The following is a 19,270-nucleotide window of genomic DNA, read 5'->3' as shown; positions in this document are numbered from 1 at the left end:
CAGTCCTGATAATCCTATTAGTCTTGATAACCCTAATAACCCTGATAACCCTAATAATCGTTATCAAAGCCTTTCAACTGCAAGTCTACCGACTGGTTGGCTAACCGTTTCTATTCATGACTATCAATCTTATTTCCTACTATCATGATTATCCAACACTCGATACTGTATTAACATGCTCTTTTGGCTCAAAGATCTACACGATCCAATACTAATCAGTCGATCATGAACAATATCTGAATCTTTATTGTAAACGTTTGTGGTCATGACAAATACAAATCAATCGACTGGGCAACTGATGACTAAATCAGTCACACTCGTTATTTTATATTACTGCCAAGATATCAATGTGTTGACAGTTTGGATCCATTAATGTAATAACCATCGTGTTAGTTTAAATTACAACTCGCCTCTTAACCTGGCTAATGCTTCAGGCTTTAGGCAGAATCCATAGTCTTTTTGGCAACCATCTCCACAATGAGATTTAGTCTTTCCACAGAATCCACTTCCAGAGCAACATGTCCTGTCTGGACATTTGGTCTTGAATTCTTTTCCACATCGACCATCTGCACTAATTGGATAGTCAGTTTTTGGTGCTGGTGCTGATGTTTTTGGTTGTACTGGTGCTGATGCTGATGATTTAGCTGATAACCTGGCTAGTGCTTCGGGTGTCAAGCAAGATCCATAGCTTTTCTGGCAACCATCTCCACAATGGAAAGGTGTTTTTCCACAGAATCCATGTTTAGAACAGCATATTTTGTCTTGGCATTGGGTGTTGAATCCTTCTCCACATCGATTGTTTTCACTAATTGGATAGTCAGTTTTTGGTGCTGGTGCTTTTGGTTGTACTGGTGCTGATGCTGATGATTTAGCTGATAACCTGGCTAGTGCTTCGGGTGTCAAGCAAGATCCATAGCCTTTCTGGCAGTCTACTCCACAATGAGAAGGTGTTTTTCCACAGAATCCCTTTCCAGAACAGCATGTTTTGCCTGGACATTGGGTGTTGAATCCTTCTCCACATCGATTGTTTTCACTAATTGGATAGTCAGTTTTTGGTGCTGGTGCTGATGCTTTAGCTTTTGGTTGTGCTGGTGATCTGGGTGGTGGTGTTTTAGCTGGTGGTGGTGGTTGTGCTCTATAGGGTGGTGTATCACCACCCCAACAAACTCCATAATCTCTCTGACATTCCCTTCCACAATAACCTTTAGTTTCTCCACAGACTCCATTTTTAGAGCAGCATTGCGCGTCTGGACATACAGTATCGAGGTCTGATCCGCACTGACCGTTTATGCTGAGATAAGGTCCATCTCTTGGTGGGTTAATTCCTAGGCAAGTTCCAAATCCGCGAATACATCCTATTCCACAATAATAGTCCGAGGTTCCACAGTATTGACTTCTGGAGCAGCATTGGTTGTTCCTACAACTCATACCACCGAGATCTTGCCCACACTTATTATTCAGATCGCGCGGAGCCTCGCCCTCTGCATAAGTTGTTGGGCTGTATTTCCAACAACGTCCGTATCCTTTTTGACAGCCTGCTTCACAATAGTCCTCATCGGATCCACATTCCCCATCTTTGGAGCAGCAATGATTGGAATCGCATTTGGTGTTAAGCTTTTTTCCACATCGACCGTTTCTGGACATTGGAATCCCGCTCTCTAAACTGAATGGCACGCTATAATCCCAGCAAACTCCGTATCCCTCCATACAGTTTGCGTGACAATGATGTTCATCATTGCCGCATCTCCCGTCTTTGGAGCAGCAACTCCTTCCGGCGCATTTGACACCGATATCTGGTCCACATTGGCGGCGACCAATTGTAAGACCGTTAGGCAAAGTAGTGGGGTCAGAAACTTCAAGACAGAGTCCGTATCCAAACAAACATCCGTCTCGACAATAGTCATCATCGGCACTACAGAATCTATTCCGAGAGCAGCATTTATCGTCAGGACACCTAGTTTTGTATTCTGGTCCACATCGATCGTTTATACTGACTGCATGCTCGATACCCAAGACAGGCGACACGGTAGTTTTCCAGCAAGTTCCAAAGGGTTTTTGACAACCTGTTCCACAATAGCCAGGGGAAAGTCCACAGAATCCAGATTGAGAGCAGCAACTGTTGTCTGGACATGTGGTGCCAGTATGGGGTCCACATCGACCATCTGTACTGACTGTGAACGGTTTAGCAGGCGGTTTAATTGTGGGCGGCATACCAGGTTGTCCAACTGTTTTAATAAAACCCGTTAGCATTCATGCTTGTGAATGATCAAATGACACATGGCTAGATAGTTCAAATCATACTTACAAACGACTGTAGCCAAAGCAGCAATCAGCACTGCATGTATAATCACCACCATATTTGTATTACAAGTCAAGAGATGATTGAATTGATAGATGAATACGCTATGTGGGAAAGCAGCACATTAAATACTTGGCTATTATAAGCATTCCTGGTTTCCAAGTTGAATATCAGTTTAGGGGTGGATTTAAACTGCCATCGTATACCATGGTGGAGCACGTCGCGCCACTACACTAGATTGTTTGAAACTGAGCTTTATTTCATGGTGTCAGTGTTTGCATCATCAAGACTAGATTAGGTTGTTTCTACAGCAGGTACGGTGGCAATGCTAAACAGTCCAATCAAGATGGTTCAGTACTACCGCTGTATTTTAAGCCAACAGTTTATGCGCACTATGATGGCCGCATCCGGAAAATCACTAGTGTTAGGTGTGGATGGTATCAGCACACTTGTATAAACAGGTTTGATATCATACATAGTGTTTAACAGACATCTATCATGGATTGGCTCGCTGTACAACCATTCCATTTAAACTCGATGGATATCAATTTACTCCAAAAATATTCATGGATCATTCATCCATTCACCGACTGAATGATGACGATCTGTTGCAGGAACAACAGCATCTAGCTCAAGTGGTTGCTACATATAATGCATACCGACGCTCATCCATTCTCGTTCTTGAACACAAGATAGCTGCCATTCCACAAAAACCCCTTTACGACCAAGTTCGAGCCAGACTTCATTCCCATATACATTGCATCAACCATAATGCCCATCTATTAAATTTGATTACTAGCGAGCACCAAAATGAGTTTCTGCAGTCATTATTGCCTGATAATGGTCAAAAGGATGAGACTGACCAACATAACAAACAGTCGAACAAACAGTCGAACAAACAGTTGGACAAACAGTCGAACGATCATTCGCAAAAATATACGCAGCTTCAGTTAAAGGTTTCAGATGATTATCATATTACTGAGGGTGATCTAAGCAAAGTCCAATCAACAATCAGACAGTTTGTACGAGATTGGTCTGAAGAGGTATGGCTACTGGATGGTATGAATCTGTGAGTAGGTCTGACCACTGCTGTATTTTGGTTTAGGGACGAGTCGAACGGACAAATGTCTATGGTCCCATTCTAGACTTTATGAATTTATATTATGCTCATGTTCCGCTGCAAGAGAGGTATGCCATACTACGATGCATATCTGTAGTCCAAGTCTCGCTAACAAGTATAAACCTGGTTAGAGGGGAAATTCATGTTTTGATACCTGGATCTGGCTTAGGCAGGCTGGTATTTGAAACTGTTGCCAACGGATTCTCTTGTCAAGGAAACGAATTCTCCATGTATATGGTATACACATGCATAAGCTTTACTGATTTGATTGACAGTCGTATTCATGTAAAATGGAGCATTATCTTGCAGTGATTGCTTGTTGTTTTGGAAGACAATAGTTGAATGGGTGTTATGCTTTCCTATTAAGAATCGACTGCTTCTGATGGGATTTTCAACTCTTTCCAACAACGACCATCGTATAATGCACACAGTATAGTTTGAACCGAGATTCTCCATTTTGATAGTCATACGTTGTACGATCACCAGATATTGGATTCTGATGTTGTCAATCAACATTCTTGCTGTATTCTAAAGACTTGCAGATACGTTTGTGGTTTAGTTCAAACAGCAAATCACAGCTGTTGTTTGCATGTCAATCACCAGTCAACTAAAAGAGTTTAAAAGATACAATGTTGTCCAGTAAATCTGGTCAGAATTGACGGTTTATTATGCATTTGATATTCATGTTTAATGCTCATTTTACATGAATAGGGTTGTAATTTCAATCAATTGTACAAGGATTGTATTATATTTCTAGTCGTTTGTTTTATACTAATATGGCTCCCATATACTGTAATGGGTTGAATCTACAACATTTAGCTTCTTGCTTCCAATTTTATTCTAAATATGCCAGAACGTGCACACGAGTTTACGATATATCCTTGGATTCATAGCTTTTCAAACATTCCTTCAGCAGCAAATCAGCTTCAAGCAATACAGATTCCTGACATTCTTGTCAGCGATCATGTTCCCCCAACCGTATCGTTTTCAATGGTGGCGGGGGATTTCATTCAAATCTACGGAGCTCCAAATCAAAAAGGTACAACTTTTTTGATAAAGATTCGGTTCATGACTGCCAGTATTTGAAAAATACTCGATCATTGCTGTTGGTGGATCAAATGACTGTTTTTACGTATAACTAACTTTCATAATAGATCAATGGGATGTGGTGGCTACGTGTTTCTTTATTGATACGGCCAAGGACTTGACACAGTATTTGGCAGTCATCAAGCATGCACTCAAACCAAAAGGCATATGGATCAATGTGGGACCGCTGTTATATCATTTTGAAGGGAATGCAGATGCAGTGGAGTTTACACTGGAAGAAGTGAAACATCTCATCACAGAGTTTGGATTCGTAATTCAAGTTGAGTAAATGCTAGAGTTTCTGATTCATGAATGCATCTAAAGCTAACTTGCTTAATCATGCTTTGCAATACGATTGCCATGGTTAGAACGAGCAGACTATTAAATCCACATATGCTCATAATTGCAAATCCATGATGAATTACGAATACCAATCAGAATTTTGGGTTGCGCAATCCAGTTGATTGAGAATACGCTCTGCATAAGTGGATGCCTCAATAAAGTATAAATACGATCTACTTTTATTCAAAAAACATGTATAGACTGAGCTTAACAGTGGACTATATTCAAAGCTTGTCTAAAAAAGGCTTTGCTATAACATTCAAGTGTTTTACAGTTGATGCTTATGTGATTTTAAAGTAATTGAACAGAACAATGCGTACACCAGAAACTGAATAAGCAATCCTACAAACCGATACTTTTCGGGCATCTATTGGCATAATATTGATGACAGCCCTACTAAAACCTATTGGTTGCATGAACAGTAAATTGCTATACCATTATCTAGTTGGATAAAAATTTCTTTCCCATCTTATTCAATTGTCTAGATTCAGCATGTTTGAATCCAAGAACGGACTAGCCATCAGTTTAGATGAAGCAACACAGAAGGAACTCAATTCTTTCCTTATGGATGAGCAGCAAAAGGCCATGTTTCATTCACAGGTCAGCGACTTTACAAAAACCTGCTGGGACAAGTGTATTACAAGAATCAGACCACAGTTGGATAGTGCAGATCGAGGTCAGTCGTTCAATACTTGTCTACACTCAGTTACTAGTTTGTTTTTTGGCAGAGTACTAATTATCTGTATTCAACTTATATCTACTATCCAATTTATACTTGAAACAGAATGTGTGTCAAACTGTCTGGATCGATTTCTAGATGCAACAGAACTTATTTTGCAAAACATTTCTCAAAAATAAACTATATTGAGATAAAATGGGTTGAAGGAAAGGATTCGGATAGTCTAATGTACATGCAAATCGGTGTTGGCTTCAATATCCATTCTTGAATAAAGGGCTGGCTTCTGAAGCAGTTGGATTCAACTACTCTATAAGGACTTGTAGTTCGTCATCCGATTCTGGCTTCTTTTCCTTTTTCAATACTAATTCAGATTTGGAGCGACGCCCATCAAGGTAACCACCGAGGTACCAGAGTGCTGGAGATGCTACCATAGACAGCGTTGTAACACCTAGCATGATGTAAAAGGTTTCTCGAGTCACCAGATCGAGACTTCCACAAGGTAAATAACATGGAAATCCATTAAAAGTCATGTTACACACATCTCATTAGATCTCTGCTAAATAAAACTGTTACCTTTTAGCTTTAGATGCGAGCACAAATGTGAATTCAGACATTTGCCCCAAGCCAATTGCAACCGTCATGGAAGTTGACCAAGAAAACCTAAAAACAGCCTTGAAAACAACTATAGCAAGAGCAATCTTGATCGCTACAACCAAAAACGTCAATGATATAAGCAGTAGCCCCTCATTCAGCAAGAACGATGGATATATGTGCAGTCCTATAGATGCAAAGAAGAGCGCAGCAAACATGCCTCGAAGTGGCTCTGCTACATGTGCAGTTGCATTACCAAGTGACTTGCGTGTGGAGATCATTACACCTGCTACAAAACAGCAAAGTTCCATGGACTGTCCAAAATAGCTGCCTACTTGGATGATGATCAGGCAGAACCCAATACTTGATAAAAGATAAATCTCTTGGCCAGATTCACTTGTTGGAAGAAGCCATTGCAGCATACAGATTGCTGGAAAATACAAGATAAGACATGTACATAGAAAACCCGCTAGTGATAGACAAAGAATGCATACAGTATACACGGCATCTGTGCCAGATGATTTTAACGCAGGCATGAGTGCTAGGAAAAATCCCAAAAGCACGTCCTAAAATACATGCAGTTGGAAAAATGTATGACTATGAATAATCCATCTATTTTTTCTAAAAATAAACGGCAGTAGCATACTCGTTGTATTTAATCAATCTACATAGCGGTGATTTACCTGAGCAATAAGAACGCCAAGTATATTACGGCCGTATTGAGTTTCTACTTCTCCAGCCTTCATAAAATTAAGAACAACCACGGTGCTGCTCAAAAAAAGTGAAGCACCAACAACAAGAGATTCCGAGGGCCGACTTCCAAACTTATTTCCAATAAAAACTACACAAAGCTCGGTAAGAAAAAGTAAAAGAGCAGACCCGCCAATGCTGACAGTCCACACCTTTTTGATTTTTGTGATATTAAACTCGAGACCAAGAAAAATCATAATGAAAATCACACCAAGACCACGAGCAATCGTTTCAACCTGAACTGCATTTTTGATATAACCCGGAGGGCCCAGCAAAACTCCTGCAAGAATATAACCAAAAAATGATGGTAGACCAATCAAATGTAGAACCGTGACGCACACAAAACACGCCATCAGCAACAGTAGAATATCATTCAATAGTCGCGTATCTGTAATATCGAGTCATTCAATGTATATAAATAAGCATTCGAATATCTGCAAAGTTAGGACAAGATATAGCCAGCTAAAATAATACACATTATGCCTCTCAAACGCACAAAGCATCACTATCAAACTACATGGTATTACCTTCAACATGTGCAGTCGTATCTCCAGATTTAGAAAGTACATATTGATTGTTATGGGAGTCTATTAGTGTTGGAGCATCCGGCTCATTATGTGATGGGATGGTTGAATTTCCAGACCCTTTGCTCGTGTCTTGTACTTTTAGAACAGTCTCTACAGTGGTCCCTTCAGACTTTTGGCTTTCAATAAAAGAGTCACCTTTTAAACTCGACTCCAGTTTATCTGCTTCTTTTGATACTCCGTCGATAACATTTTCTACTATCTTTGAAGCTGCTTTTCCAATAACTGGGGTCTCTGTTGGACTGTTGCTTCCAGATAACGGACTGTGCGGTGATGCTGGATCTTGACTTTGCTTCAGTTTTGTGTTTTTGTCAGCTTCTTTTTTTGTTTCCTGGATAGCAAGATGATCATTTTTGGCTCTCAAAACAAGCTTGAAAGTTGATCAGTATTTGAGCATTTGAACATGTTTAACCCAATAGTTTAAAATCTATCTGTCAATCATGGTAGAGTTTGCAGAAATCAGTCTACCTTTTGAAATTCGTTCACAATCATAAGACTTTCTTTCTCCATCATACGATCGATTGTAGAAACATTTTGGTTTTGAACAATTTCCTTGTATATATCTAGAGATGATCGAATAACATCCTCCAATAATGTAATTCGTTTGATTCTAAATTGAAAGACATTTGTTAATACTCTGGATCCTCGTGTAACAATCAATTTGAACCGATATAGTAGCTATCCAAATGTTGTGGTATTTCAATGCATACAACAACCTTGTGTTGATAAGCTCGATAGCACCGTCATTACGACCATTTTCGTTTTCCCACTCCAAACGATCTTTTTCTTGATTTACTTGCTGAATCAATCGCTCTCGTTGCTGAATCACACTATCGATATCAAATGAGTCCAGCTTTGCAAGTGGCTAAATAAAGAATTGAATATACAGGTTAGAACTTGATTAGACAAGGTGAAACAGCTCATGTATTCATTGCGATGGATGAGACTAGATAGACATCCAGTCTCGATCGGGTATGGAATTCATTGTATTGCACCTTTTCATCAATACTGCTCAACGATTCTTTTTTAATTTGGCCTGATAATGGAGCCGAGGTATGTTTTTTTGGATCAATGTGGTCCTGCTTAAAGCCAATTGCATTTGCAGGGGTCTGAGCAGGCTTTAGTTCCTTTTGTGGAAAGACAGGCTTGGGACTACTTTTGAGAGGTCGAGTATTTGAGTTGTCTGTGACAGTAATACTAGAGCCTGGGATTGTATAAGGAGCAACAGCGACAGTTAATTGATAAGCAGCAGCAACCAGCACTACAGTAGCCCAAGAGAAGTGCATAACCAAATAATGAATATTTAAAAGTCAAGTTGTAACAGACTTGCAGCCACATTTTGGGCGGAGTTTCTGTTGGATTAAAATAGGCTCGAGTTGGTATTGCAGACTTGCATTACAAGTCTGATGCTGGCAAGTCCAGCTGTTCATTCACCGCACACAGTGCATTATCATCGAACGTTGGATTCAATCGATGCACTTCGGATCCAAACAGTGTTGTATTCGACTGCAGACCATTCTGCATTGGTTTCGCTTTGTTCAAGCGACATGCCATCCAACCTCACAAGTCAAACAGATGTTTCTGCTGACAGACATCTCGTTGCAAGATTAACAGTTGATTGGCAGGAAAAGGTGTTTGGCCCAGAGTAAGACTTCAGCAAGTTGTCATGTTTGAATAAAGTTTGCATTCTTGAGTTGTATATCAACATAATTGTCTAATTAGTTCTTTGGCGGTCGATTCAAGAACTAATCCAACTGTTCGACGTCATACAAAATCACGTCGCAACAGACAGTTGCAATCTGTTCATGACTCTGGTGAGTGTCATTTTATAAGTGATGGATTGACTACATACTGATTGATGTTATGTTTAGGCGGTATTGTGCTATTCACATATATTGATCAGGATAACTACATCGACATGGAATGGATAGATACACCTGTGATGACTGGTGTTCAAATCCCTCTCATCAAATCTGCAAATCAAATACAAAAACTCAATCAGGATGGGATCGCAGTTGAGCGAGCTGCAGATATATACAGAAATGAATCTGGAAATGTAAATGATTCAACTACAATGCAAGGAAATGGGCAATGGAAAAATGCAACCAGCGGTATGACTTGTCAAACCATGTATATTATGGCATCTATTCCTCAGTGAGTTCTCAAACCCATGCACTTTTTTTTGCTGCTGCAATTCATTTTAACATATATAACAATTTGAGTTTAATCAGTACTAGTCAACCATCCAAATCTGGCTTGGATAGATCCTTGACATTGGATTCCAATAATCAAGTCGTTCGCGTGGAAAAGTGTCTATGTTCTATTCGCTGTTACAGCTCAGGGCTGATGGCCATTTCAGTACGTCAGAGTTTTTATACTGTTGTTTAGCTTAGTATTGGACTGTCTGATATATATACCAAACAAAAAAGCAGCTAACCTCGTGGCATGGTTTGATTGAAATGTTAGCCGGGATTTGTCAAGGATGAAACAAGCCTCTATAGTTTCCAAATTGGCCAACAAACGTACGAGTATACAGTATCGGCTGTTTGTGGAGAAATGACAAAAGAAGAAATCAAGGAACAGGATATATTTGAAGAGTTTCACTTGCAGTAAGCAGCACCTTGATCATTACAATGAAATTAATCCTGCTGACAAATTGATTCAAGTTATAGTAGTTTACTAATCTACCATACTGTTTAAGGAATGCAATGAAAAAATTGGCTCTCATATCAAAACCATTTGATAATCCAGTTGAAACAGGTTATGCGCGATTATTAATTTGTGGAGAGCTTATTTCAGCATCTGGATTTGACGGCGATTGGATTTATGCAGAATACAACATTGATATTGCAAATGGAATCAAGCTACATTCAAAATCAAGTACAAGTGGAACCTCTCAAGTGGCAGAAATCAGAAAGGACACACACGCTAATTTCTCACTTCCATTCGAAGTGATACTTGTTTATAATGGTATGCATGAAAATGGATATCAAAACTTTATTGTTTAATGATGCACACATATCCACATAAAGCGGGCAATATGTTTATAAATGTTCTGCAATTTATATTTAGTGGGCAGCACTGTTGTGTCGAATCTATTAATCAAGGTGACATCTGTGGATTCAAAAGACAGACATATTATTCAAGGTTATGGCGCAATGCCTATTCCTGATCAGCCAGGCTACTATCAAGAAACACTGCCGACTTGGTGTCCAGAGCAGTCTCCTATGCACAAAATGAAGTCTTTCTTTCTTGGTGGGTCACCAGAACTTCAAGATCTTAAATACATTCGCGATACAGACATCAAGGTAATGCTGAAATGGCACTGCTCTCTTCGAGTGTTGAGCATTTATCTCAAGTTATGTGCAGTGGGTGCTTATACAATTCTATGCACACATGGAATATGTTTTATATAAATATAGTCCAAGGTTGTAAACAAGTATGGTTTCAAAACCAGAACAAGTGGATCGTTAAATATACGAATGAGTGTATCAAGACAGCACAGGTTGGAGTATTCAGGTTTAATGAAACATTCAGTTGATTCATGTTCTATGGCTAACTCTTTTTCCGCTACTCAACATCAAAATATTTGAATGCTATGCAAGTCTTGAACCATACGGGGAAACCAGCACAGTTGGACAAAGTGACAAAGAAAGATCCGAGCATTCTGGTAGAAACAATTGATTAATTTTAGCGGTCAATTTCTGTTGTATATTCAAACGTAATGTAAATCTAACACTTTGACTTGATAATATCAAATGCTCTGTAGATGTGCTACTAAGAGCTAGAGCAAGATTGGAGGCACTCAAAGGAATAACAAAACCAACTGCCAACAACATGCACGATTCTTGAATGATATTACACGATAGTTTACTTTTATGGGTAATACTGTGTAGCAAAACCACACAGACCTGAATAAAGCCAATCGTCGAATCATACCAATGAGAATTATGTGGCAGAATGAGTTGTAGGTGCCTTTCCCTTATTCGCCGCACTTTCGTCCGCCAGATCTGCGTCCTCATAAAGTGGCTCATAGGGTGGAACCATTACGGTTTCCCATTTACCATCTGCAGCAGTTATTAAATAATATATTCCAAAATATAAAAAAGCAAAAATTAGTTGGCCAATGCTCTCTACACACAATGCTCAATAAACTTTATAACCCATCTTGGCAGAAGGAAAAGACTGGGTTCAAGTCAGCTGTCGACCGTTGTAAATGATGCAGTCATTACATACCATCACTGTTTAAATAGATTAGATATAAAGTGTCTTGGTCTACCACACCAACTTGCTCCAACACTGCAGCATCTTCAAGGACTGTGTAGGTTGTTTGTTTGGGAGGTTTATACATCAGACGCAGTTCTTTAGCTTCTTTCTCCTTGTTAATAATGAGTGAAATGCGGCTCTTGAGTTTCTGGACAGATTCATGAAGAGATGTCTCTACTAGATAGGTTGTCTTGTGTCTTTTGATGAGTAGGAGCATGACAGATACACAGCAATACAAATCTAGATCATTTTATCGAAACATTTAATGGATTCAAAGTCTAAGATTTCCTGAGGGTTTTTTGACATGTCCAGCAAATATCATTCTGTTGATCATTTGAATTGCCACAAATTGTAGAATTGAATCTCAAGCGACTGTAAAATCAATACATAATATTTATGCTTTGGATTTGATGGGATTTTCAACTCTTTCCAACAACGACCATCGTATAATGCACACAGTATAGTTTGAACCGAGATTCTCCATTTTGGTAGTCATACGTTGTACGATCACCAGATATTGGATTCTGATGTTGTCAATCAACATTCTTGCTGTATTCTAAAGACTTGCAGATACGTTTGTGGTTTAGTTCAAACAGCAAATCACAGCTGTTGTTTGCATGTCAATCACCAGTCAACTAAAAGAGTTTAGAAGATACAATGTTGTCCAGTAAATCTGGTCAGAATTGACGGTTTATTATGCATTTGATATTCATGTTTAATGCTCATTTTACATGAATAGGGTTGTAATTCTATAAATTACAACTCGCCTCTTAACCTGGCTAATGCTTCAGGCTTCAGGCAGAATCCATAGTCTTTCTGGCAGCCATCTCCACAATGAGATTTAGTCTTTCCACAGAATCCACTTCCAGAGCAACATGTCCTGTCTGGACATTTGGTGTTGAATCCTTCTCCGCATCGATTGTCTTTACTAATTGGATAGTCAGTTTTTGGTGCTGGTGCTTTTGGTTGTACTGGTGCTGATGCTGATGATTTAGCTAATAACCTGGCTAGTGCTTCGGGTGTCAAGCAAGATCCATAGCCTTTCTGGCAACCATCTCCACAATGGAAAGGTGTTTTTCCACAGAATCCATGTTTAGAGCAGCATATTTTGTCTTGACATTGGGTGTTGAATCCTTCTCCACATCGATTGTCTTTACTAATTGGATAGTCAGTTTTTGGTGCTGGTGCTTTTGGTTGTACTGGTGCTGATGCTGATGATTTGGCCAATAACCTGGCTAGTGCTTCGGGTGTCAAGCAAGATCCATAGCCTTTCTGGCAGTCTACTCCACAATGAGAAGGTGTTTTTCCACAGAATCCCTTTCCAGAACAGCATTCTTTGCCTGGACATTTGGTGTTGAATCCTTCTCCACATCGACCATCTGCACTAATTGGATAGTCAGTTTTTGGTGCTGGTGCTGATGCTTTTGGTTGTGCTGGTGCTGGTGCTGGTGATCTGGGTGGTGGTAATTTGGCTGGTGGTGGTGGTTGTGCTCTATAGGGTGGTGTATCACCACCCCAACAAACTCCATAATCTCTCTGACATTCCCTTCCACAATAACCTTTAGTTGTTCCACAGACTCCATTTTTAGAGCAGCATTGCGCGCCTGGACATACAGTATCGAGATCTACTCCGCACTGACCGTTTATGCTGAGATAAGGTCCATCTCTTGGTGGGTTAATTCCTAGGCAAGTTCCAAATCCGCGAATACATCCTATTCCACAATAATAGTCCGAGGTTCCACAGTATTGACTTCTGGAGCAGCATTGGTTGTTCCTACAACTCATACCACCGAGATCTTGCCCACACTTATTATTCAGATCGCGCGGAGCCTCGCCCTCTGCATAAGTTGTTGGGCTGTATTTCCAACAACGTCCGTATCCTTTTTGACAGCCTGCTTCACAATAGTCCTCATCGGATCCACATTCCCCATCTTTGGAGCAGCAATGATTGGAATCGCATTTGGTGCCAAACTCTTTTCCACATCGACCGTTTCTGGACATTGGAAACCCGCTCTCTAAACTGAATGGCACGCTATTGTCCCAGCAAACTCCGTATCCCTCCATACAGTTTGCGTGACAATGATGTTCATTACGGTTGCATTTCCCGTCTTTGGAGCAGCAACTCGATCCGGCACATTTGACACCGATGTCTGGTCCACATTGGCGGCGACCAATTGTAAGACCGTTGGGTAAAGTAGTGGGGTCAGAAACTTCAAGACAGAGTCCGTATCCAAACAAACATCCGTCTCGACAATAGTCATCATCGGCACTACAGAATCTATTCCGAGAGCAACATTTATCGTCAGGACACCTAGTTTTGTATTCTGGTCCACATCGATCGTTTATACTGACTGCATACTCGTCACCCAAGACAGGCGACACGGTAGTTTTCCAGCAAGTTCCAAAGGGTTTTTGACAACCTGTTCCACAATGGTCAGGGGAAAGTCCACATCGTCCAGATTGAGAGCAGCAACTGTTGTCTGGACATGTGGTGCCAGTATGGGGTCCACATCGACCATTTGTACTGACTGTGAACGGTTTAGCAGGCGGTTTAATTGTGGGCAGTTTAGCAGGTTGTCCAACTGTTTTAATAAAACCCGTTAGCATTCATGCTTGTGAATGATCAAATGACACATGGCTAGATAGTGCAAATCATACTTACAAACGACTGTAGCCAAAGCAGCAATCAGCACTGCATGTATAATCACCACCATATTTGTATTACAAGTCAAGAGATGATTGAATTGATAGATGAATACGCTATGTGGGAAAGCAGCACATTAAATACTTGGCTATTATAAGCATTCCTGGTTTCCAAGTTGAGTATCAGTTTAGGGGTGGATTTAAACTGCCATCGTATACCATGGTGGAGCACGTCGCGCCACTACACTGGATTGTTTGAAACTGAGCTTTATTTCATGGTGTCAGTGTTTGCATCGTCATGACTAGATTAGGTTGTTTCCACAGCAGGTACGGTGGCAATGCTAAACAGTCCAATCAAGATGGTTCAGTACTGCCACTGTATTTTAAGCCAACAGTTTATGCGCACTATGATGGCCGCATCCGGAAAACCGCTAGTGTTAGGTGTGGATGGTATCAGCACACTTGTATAAACAGGTTTGATATCATACATAGTGTTTAACAGACATCTATCATGGATTGGCTCGCTGTACAACCATTCCATTTAAACTCGATGGATATCAATTTACTCCAAAAATATTCATGGATCATTCATCCATTCACCGACTGAATGATGACGATCTGTTGCAGGAACAACAGCATCTAGCTCAAGTGGTTGCTACATATAATGCATACCGACGCTCATCCATTCTCGTTCTTGAACACAAGATAGCTGCCATTCCACAAAAACCCCTTTACGACCAAGTTCGAGCCAGACTTCATTCCCATATACATTGCATCAACCATAATGCCCATCTATTAAATTTGATTACTAGCGAGCACCAAAATGAGTTTCTGCAGTCATTATTGCCTGATAATGGTCAAAAGGATGAGACTGACCAACATAACAAACAGTCGAACAAACAGTCGAACAAACAGTTGGACAAACAGTCGAACGATCATTCGCAAAAATATACGCAGCTTCAGTTAAAGGTTTCAGATGATTATCATATTACTGAGGGTGATCTAAGCAAAGTCCAATCAACAATCAGACAGTTTGTACGAGATTGGTCTGAAGAGGTATGGCTACTGGATGGTATGAATCTGTGAGTAGGTCTGACCACTGCTGTATTTTGGTTTAGGGACGAGTCGAACGGACAAATGTCTATGGTCCCATTCTAGACTTTATGAATTTATATTATGCTCATGTTCCGCTGCAAGAGAGGTATGCCATACTACGATGCATATCTGTAGTCCAAGTCTCGCTAACAAGTATAAACCTGGTTAGAGGGGAAATTCATGTTTTGATACCTGGATCTGGCTTAGGCAGGCTGGTATTTGAAACTGTTGCCAACGGATTCTCTTGTCAAGGAAACGAATTCTCCATGTATATGGTATACACATGCATAAGCTTTACTGATTTGATTGACAGTCGTATTCATGTAAAATGGAGCATTATCTTGCAGTGATTGCTTGTTGTTTCGGAAGACAATAGTTGAATGGGTGTTATGCTTTCCTATTAAGAATCGACTGCTTCTGATGGGATTTTCAACTCTTTCCAACAACGACCATCGTATAATGCACACAGTATAGTTTGAACCGAGATTCTCCATTTTGATAGTCATACGTTGTACGATCACCAGATATTGGATTCTGATGTTGTCAATCAACATTCTTGCTGTATTCTAAAGACTTGCAGATACGTTTGTGGTTTAGTTCAAACAGCAAATCACAGCTGTTGTTTGCATGTCAATCACCAGTCAACTAAAAGAGTTTAAAAGATACAATGTTGTCCAGTAAATCTGGTCAGAATTGACGGTTTATTATGCATTTGATATCCATGTTTAATGCTCATTTTACATGAATAGGGTTGTATATACAAAAATGTTGCATTTTACGCGAATCCGACTGTCATTTTATTATTATGTAGGAGTCACTAGAGATCTTGCGAAAATCACTACAAAAAGATTACTTATACCCAAGTTTCAAAAACCGAAATGCATAGCACTTTAGTCATGTACATTCCTAATCAGCCGTATCTGATGCACACAGACGCGTAAGAAAACCACTAGACCTTTTCATCTGTATGATTAATGGAATAACATGGTGAGTAAATTGATTAAACAACTACATTCATAAGATGCAAAAACCAGTAGCTGTATATACGTACAGTCCATCTTTGTCTCCAATTTCTTTGTCTCGGCCACCTTGCGCACCGCCTTCATTAAATCATCCTGAACAACATAGTCGCGCTCGTCTCGGATAGCAAACATGCCTAATGAGGTGTTGTTTTAAAAGTAAATGCACTGAGTTGCAAATTTTAATACCAAAGGGCAGACAAGCAGCATATATATTACCAGCTTCTGTGCAAACGTTACGTAAATCGGCACAGTTGAAACCTTCGGATAGTTTCACAATTGCTTCATAGTCTACATATGCCAAAATCCAGCAAATTCAATCACAGCAATGATAAGCATAGAAAGATACCGTACATGTCAGCAACCGTGTTGTTCATATGCAATGTCTATTAAATTGTTTGGCACTTGTACCGATAAAACATACCAATTTCGCCATGCTTGGTAATAGTGGATGCATGAATTTTAATAACCTCGAGTCTTCCTTGCTCGTTGGGAAGCGGAATTTCAATTTTACGATCAAGACGGCCGGGTCGCAATAGAGCAGGATCAAGCGTGTCTGGACGGTTGGTAGCCATAATAAGTTTGGTTTGTCCAAGATAATCAAAACCATCCATCTGGTTCAGTAACTGTATTACGGATCCAGCACACATTTGTAACAAAGTCGTTAGACAGTCATGCACACCAGACCAGTATTTACTGAATAATCACAGAACTACATGCCTCCATAAGGGTTCGTTGAATTTCTCTATCTGCAGAAGTGCCCTCAGAAAAACGACGACCACCAATGGCATCAATCTCGTCCATGAAAATAATACAGGGTTCATGCTCCTTGGCGTATCCTAACACACCATAAACACAATTTAGATCATTCCAACAGAGTACGTAAAACAAGTCATGCACTATAGAAACTTGAGATCAAACGGCCGCTGGGCCAGCAGAGTATAAACATACCAAACATTTCACGAATAAGACGAGCACTTTCACCAATATACTTGTCAACAATGGCACTAGAAACAACCTTGAGAAAATTGCACTCAAGTGTAGCAGCTACAGCACGAGCCAATAGAGTTTTCCCAGTACCCGGAGGACCATAGAGTAAAACACCCTTTGGGGGTTTAATTCCCACGCGAAGGAATAGTTCAGGATTGAGCAGTGGCAATTCAATCACCTAGAATACGATGCCAATGTAGCAGAACATTGAGTTGATCAATAAATAGACATACAGTAGCTACATAAAAAATACCTCGCGAAGCTCTCTAATCTGTTCACCAAGGCCGCCAACCCCAGCAAATGTGACGTCTCCAGGGTCTTCAGCAGACATGTTATAGACAAGCGGATCGACTTCACGAGGAAGAATACGCATGATAGTGAGAGTGGTCATGTCGAGTGCAACACGAACACCTTGTTTCAGTTTATCTTTTTGAACTTTTTCGCGACAGCCAACAACATATCTAGGACCACTGGATGCCTTGACAATAACTAATTCAAATTGATAAACGATTCATGAGTAGAGAGTTCCAAGATTTAAACAAGTTAGCAGGGTGTAAAACCCGAGTGTTTTCAAGTAAAGCCAGATTCGATTGATATGCTGTACAAAGCACACCACTCGGACACATACATTTTTCATGATCAAGTTGTTTTAGAACTTCTCCAATAATCTGGCCAACACTTTGCAGGGCCTTGATATCATCTTCTGATTTGTCGAGTGACTTTTCAAATACACGAAGACCGAGTCGAACTAAAAATATATCAAATCAGCAAGATAAACTTAGTACTGGTAACACCATAATTCAGATAAGTTGACAATGGGATTATGCTGCAGACACTGTCAGAGTGACCAATACTGGTATAGCGCAAGCACTTTGCGATTCAGGAGCCAGTCAATATCGAACCCAAAAGTAAAAATGATTATACGATGGATGGGACTGGAATGCAGTCTAGATGAGCATTGCGATAATTTTGTCCAAACACCATGACAGCCAGGGCACACAATCTGCAAGGGTTGAACACGATAGTAGCAACAAGCCATTGAAGCAAATTGCAAACATGGCCGAGTTCATCCCAAGACAACAGTCATGCATAAACAACATATCTGAACAGAAGCCAGGAATGGCTGGAGATGTGATGTTGGCAAGAACTTACGTTCCTTGACCTTTGCCTCAAACTCGCGATGTTCCAGCAGACGCTTGCGATAGGCAGAAAAGGCCTTTGCACGACGGTCTTCTGGAGTAGCAGTGGGGATGGCGATGTCAGCAGAGGAACTCATGGCAGAGTCGATGTGTGAAGAGTCGAAGCGAAGACTCGGAAACAGTTTAGCAAAGACACCGCATAAATATGGGGTGTAGACTGTATAATGGCGACGGGCTCAGAATGGCAACTTCAAGCTCAATGTTTCGAATTGACAGTGAAGCTGCAGTCCATCAATGTCCACCTTCAACACAGAAGTATGGGATCCTATGCTCTTGTCTACTTCTGGTGCTCTGCACCAGAGTCAGACTGTAAACAGGAGAAATGCTGCAAATGCGACATCCAACCCAAACTCGGCTTCCTCTGCCAATACAAACTCTTCCAACCCAACCAATGCCAACTCCATGGACAACAGTGCCTCTGGAAACATTGCGTCAATGGATGGTGGTCATCATTCCATGTCGAATGTATTGAATATGTCTGTTGGTAACGTGAATGGACTGGCTTCTTCAGTCTCGAAAGACTTGGCCGAACTGTCCATGTATGTGTTATCTCTGATTAGAGTCATCTTATCCAGGGTGCATTGACTATCCAATCAAACCACTGTTG

General features: G+C 40.4%; 9 protein-coding genes across 9 annotated transcripts; 4 read left to right on the top strand and 5 right to left on the bottom strand.

Moving 5' to 3' along the window:
* Positions 1–399: 399 nt before the first annotated feature.
* On the bottom strand, positions 400–2,357 carry BATDEDRAFT_21367 (uncharacterized protein; the record flags this gene model as incomplete). Its single annotated transcript, XM_006675203.1, has 2 exons — positions 400–2,225; positions 2,306–2,357. 2 exons carry the CDS (start codon positions 2,355–2,357, stop codon positions 400–402), a joined length of 1,878 nt encoding a protein of 625 aa, XP_006675266.1.
* A 508-nt stretch (positions 2,358–2,865) lies between these two features.
* BATDEDRAFT_85580 (uncharacterized protein) lies at positions 2,866–4,794 on the top strand (the record flags this gene model as incomplete). The annotated part of the gene is made up of 5 exons (XM_006676178.1): positions 2,866–3,342; positions 3,405–3,487; positions 3,551–3,656; positions 4,239–4,458; positions 4,574–4,794. The coding sequence occupies 5 exons, from the start codon at positions 2,866–2,868 to the stop codon at positions 4,792–4,794; spliced, it is 1,107 nt and encodes a 368-aa protein (XP_006676241.1).
* A 545-nt stretch (positions 4,795–5,339) lies between these two features.
* BATDEDRAFT_85581 (protein transporter TIM8) lies at positions 5,340–5,705 on the top strand (the record flags this gene model as incomplete). Its single annotated transcript, XM_006676177.1, has 2 exons — positions 5,340–5,523; positions 5,632–5,705. The coding sequence occupies 2 exons, from the start codon at positions 5,340–5,342 to the stop codon at positions 5,703–5,705; spliced, it is 258 nt and encodes an 85-aa protein (XP_006676240.1).
* A 123-nt stretch (positions 5,706–5,828) lies between these two features.
* Positions 5,829–8,737, bottom strand: BATDEDRAFT_85723 (uncharacterized protein; the record flags this gene model as incomplete). Its single annotated transcript, XM_006675896.1, has 7 exons — positions 5,829–6,015; positions 6,100–6,683; positions 6,801–7,147; positions 7,395–7,821; positions 7,920–8,061; positions 8,168–8,316; positions 8,447–8,737. 7 exons carry the CDS (start codon positions 8,735–8,737, stop codon positions 5,829–5,831), a joined length of 2,127 nt encoding a protein of 708 aa, XP_006675959.1.
* Positions 8,738–8,998: 261 nt separating this feature from the next.
* On the top strand, positions 8,999–11,303 carry BATDEDRAFT_33942 (uncharacterized protein; the record flags this gene model as incomplete). Its single annotated transcript, XM_006675638.1, has 9 exons — positions 8,999–9,096; positions 9,174–9,265; positions 9,323–9,605; positions 9,683–9,809; positions 9,918–10,060; positions 10,153–10,421; positions 10,524–10,759; positions 10,874–10,913; positions 11,221–11,303. The coding sequence occupies 9 exons, from the start codon at positions 8,999–9,001 to the stop codon at positions 11,301–11,303; spliced, it is 1,371 nt and encodes a 456-aa protein (XP_006675701.1).
* BATDEDRAFT_33941 (uncharacterized protein) lies at positions 11,274–11,934 on the bottom strand (the record flags this gene model as incomplete). The annotated part of the gene is made up of 2 exons (XM_006675637.1): positions 11,274–11,518; positions 11,688–11,934. The coding sequence occupies 2 exons, from the start codon at positions 11,932–11,934 to the stop codon at positions 11,400–11,402; spliced, it is 366 nt and encodes a 121-aa protein (XP_006675700.1). The 3' UTR covers positions 11,274–11,399.
* A 539-nt stretch (positions 11,935–12,473) lies between these two features.
* BATDEDRAFT_21361 (uncharacterized protein) lies at positions 12,474–14,431 on the bottom strand (the record flags this gene model as incomplete). The annotated part of the gene is made up of 2 exons (XM_006675202.1): positions 12,474–14,299; positions 14,380–14,431. The coding sequence occupies 2 exons, from the start codon at positions 14,429–14,431 to the stop codon at positions 12,474–12,476; spliced, it is 1,878 nt and encodes a 625-aa protein (XP_006675265.1).
* Positions 14,432–14,939: 508 nt separating this feature from the next.
* On the top strand, positions 14,940–15,805 carry BATDEDRAFT_21360 (uncharacterized protein; the record flags this gene model as incomplete). The annotated part of the gene is made up of 2 exons (XM_006675201.1): positions 14,940–15,416; positions 15,479–15,805. The coding sequence occupies 2 exons, from the start codon at positions 14,940–14,942 to the stop codon at positions 15,803–15,805; spliced, it is 804 nt and encodes a 267-aa protein (XP_006675264.1).
* Positions 15,806–16,232: 427 nt separating this feature from the next.
* Positions 16,233–18,740, bottom strand: BATDEDRAFT_33940 (proteasome regulatory particle base subunit RPT4; the record flags this gene model as incomplete). The annotated part of the gene is made up of 9 exons (XM_006675636.1): positions 16,233–16,418; positions 16,507–16,611; positions 16,694–16,765; positions 16,899–17,100; positions 17,195–17,313; positions 17,426–17,642; positions 17,718–17,953; positions 18,093–18,212; positions 18,617–18,740. The coding sequence occupies 9 exons, from the start codon at positions 18,738–18,740 to the stop codon at positions 16,405–16,407; spliced, it is 1,209 nt and encodes a 402-aa protein (XP_006675699.1). The 3' UTR covers positions 16,233–16,404.
* Positions 18,741–19,270: the final 530 nt, after the last annotated feature.

The sequence above is a fragment of the Batrachochytrium dendrobatidis genome, assembly GCF_000203795.2.
Source record: "Batrachochytrium dendrobatidis JAM81 unplaced genomic scaffold BATDEscaffold_1, whole genome shotgun sequence".
In the NCBI taxonomy this organism is placed as follows: Eukaryota; Fungi; Chytridiomycota; class Chytridiomycetes; order Rhizophydiales; genus Batrachochytrium; species Batrachochytrium dendrobatidis.
This window is presented reverse-complemented; position numbering and strand designations above follow the sequence as displayed.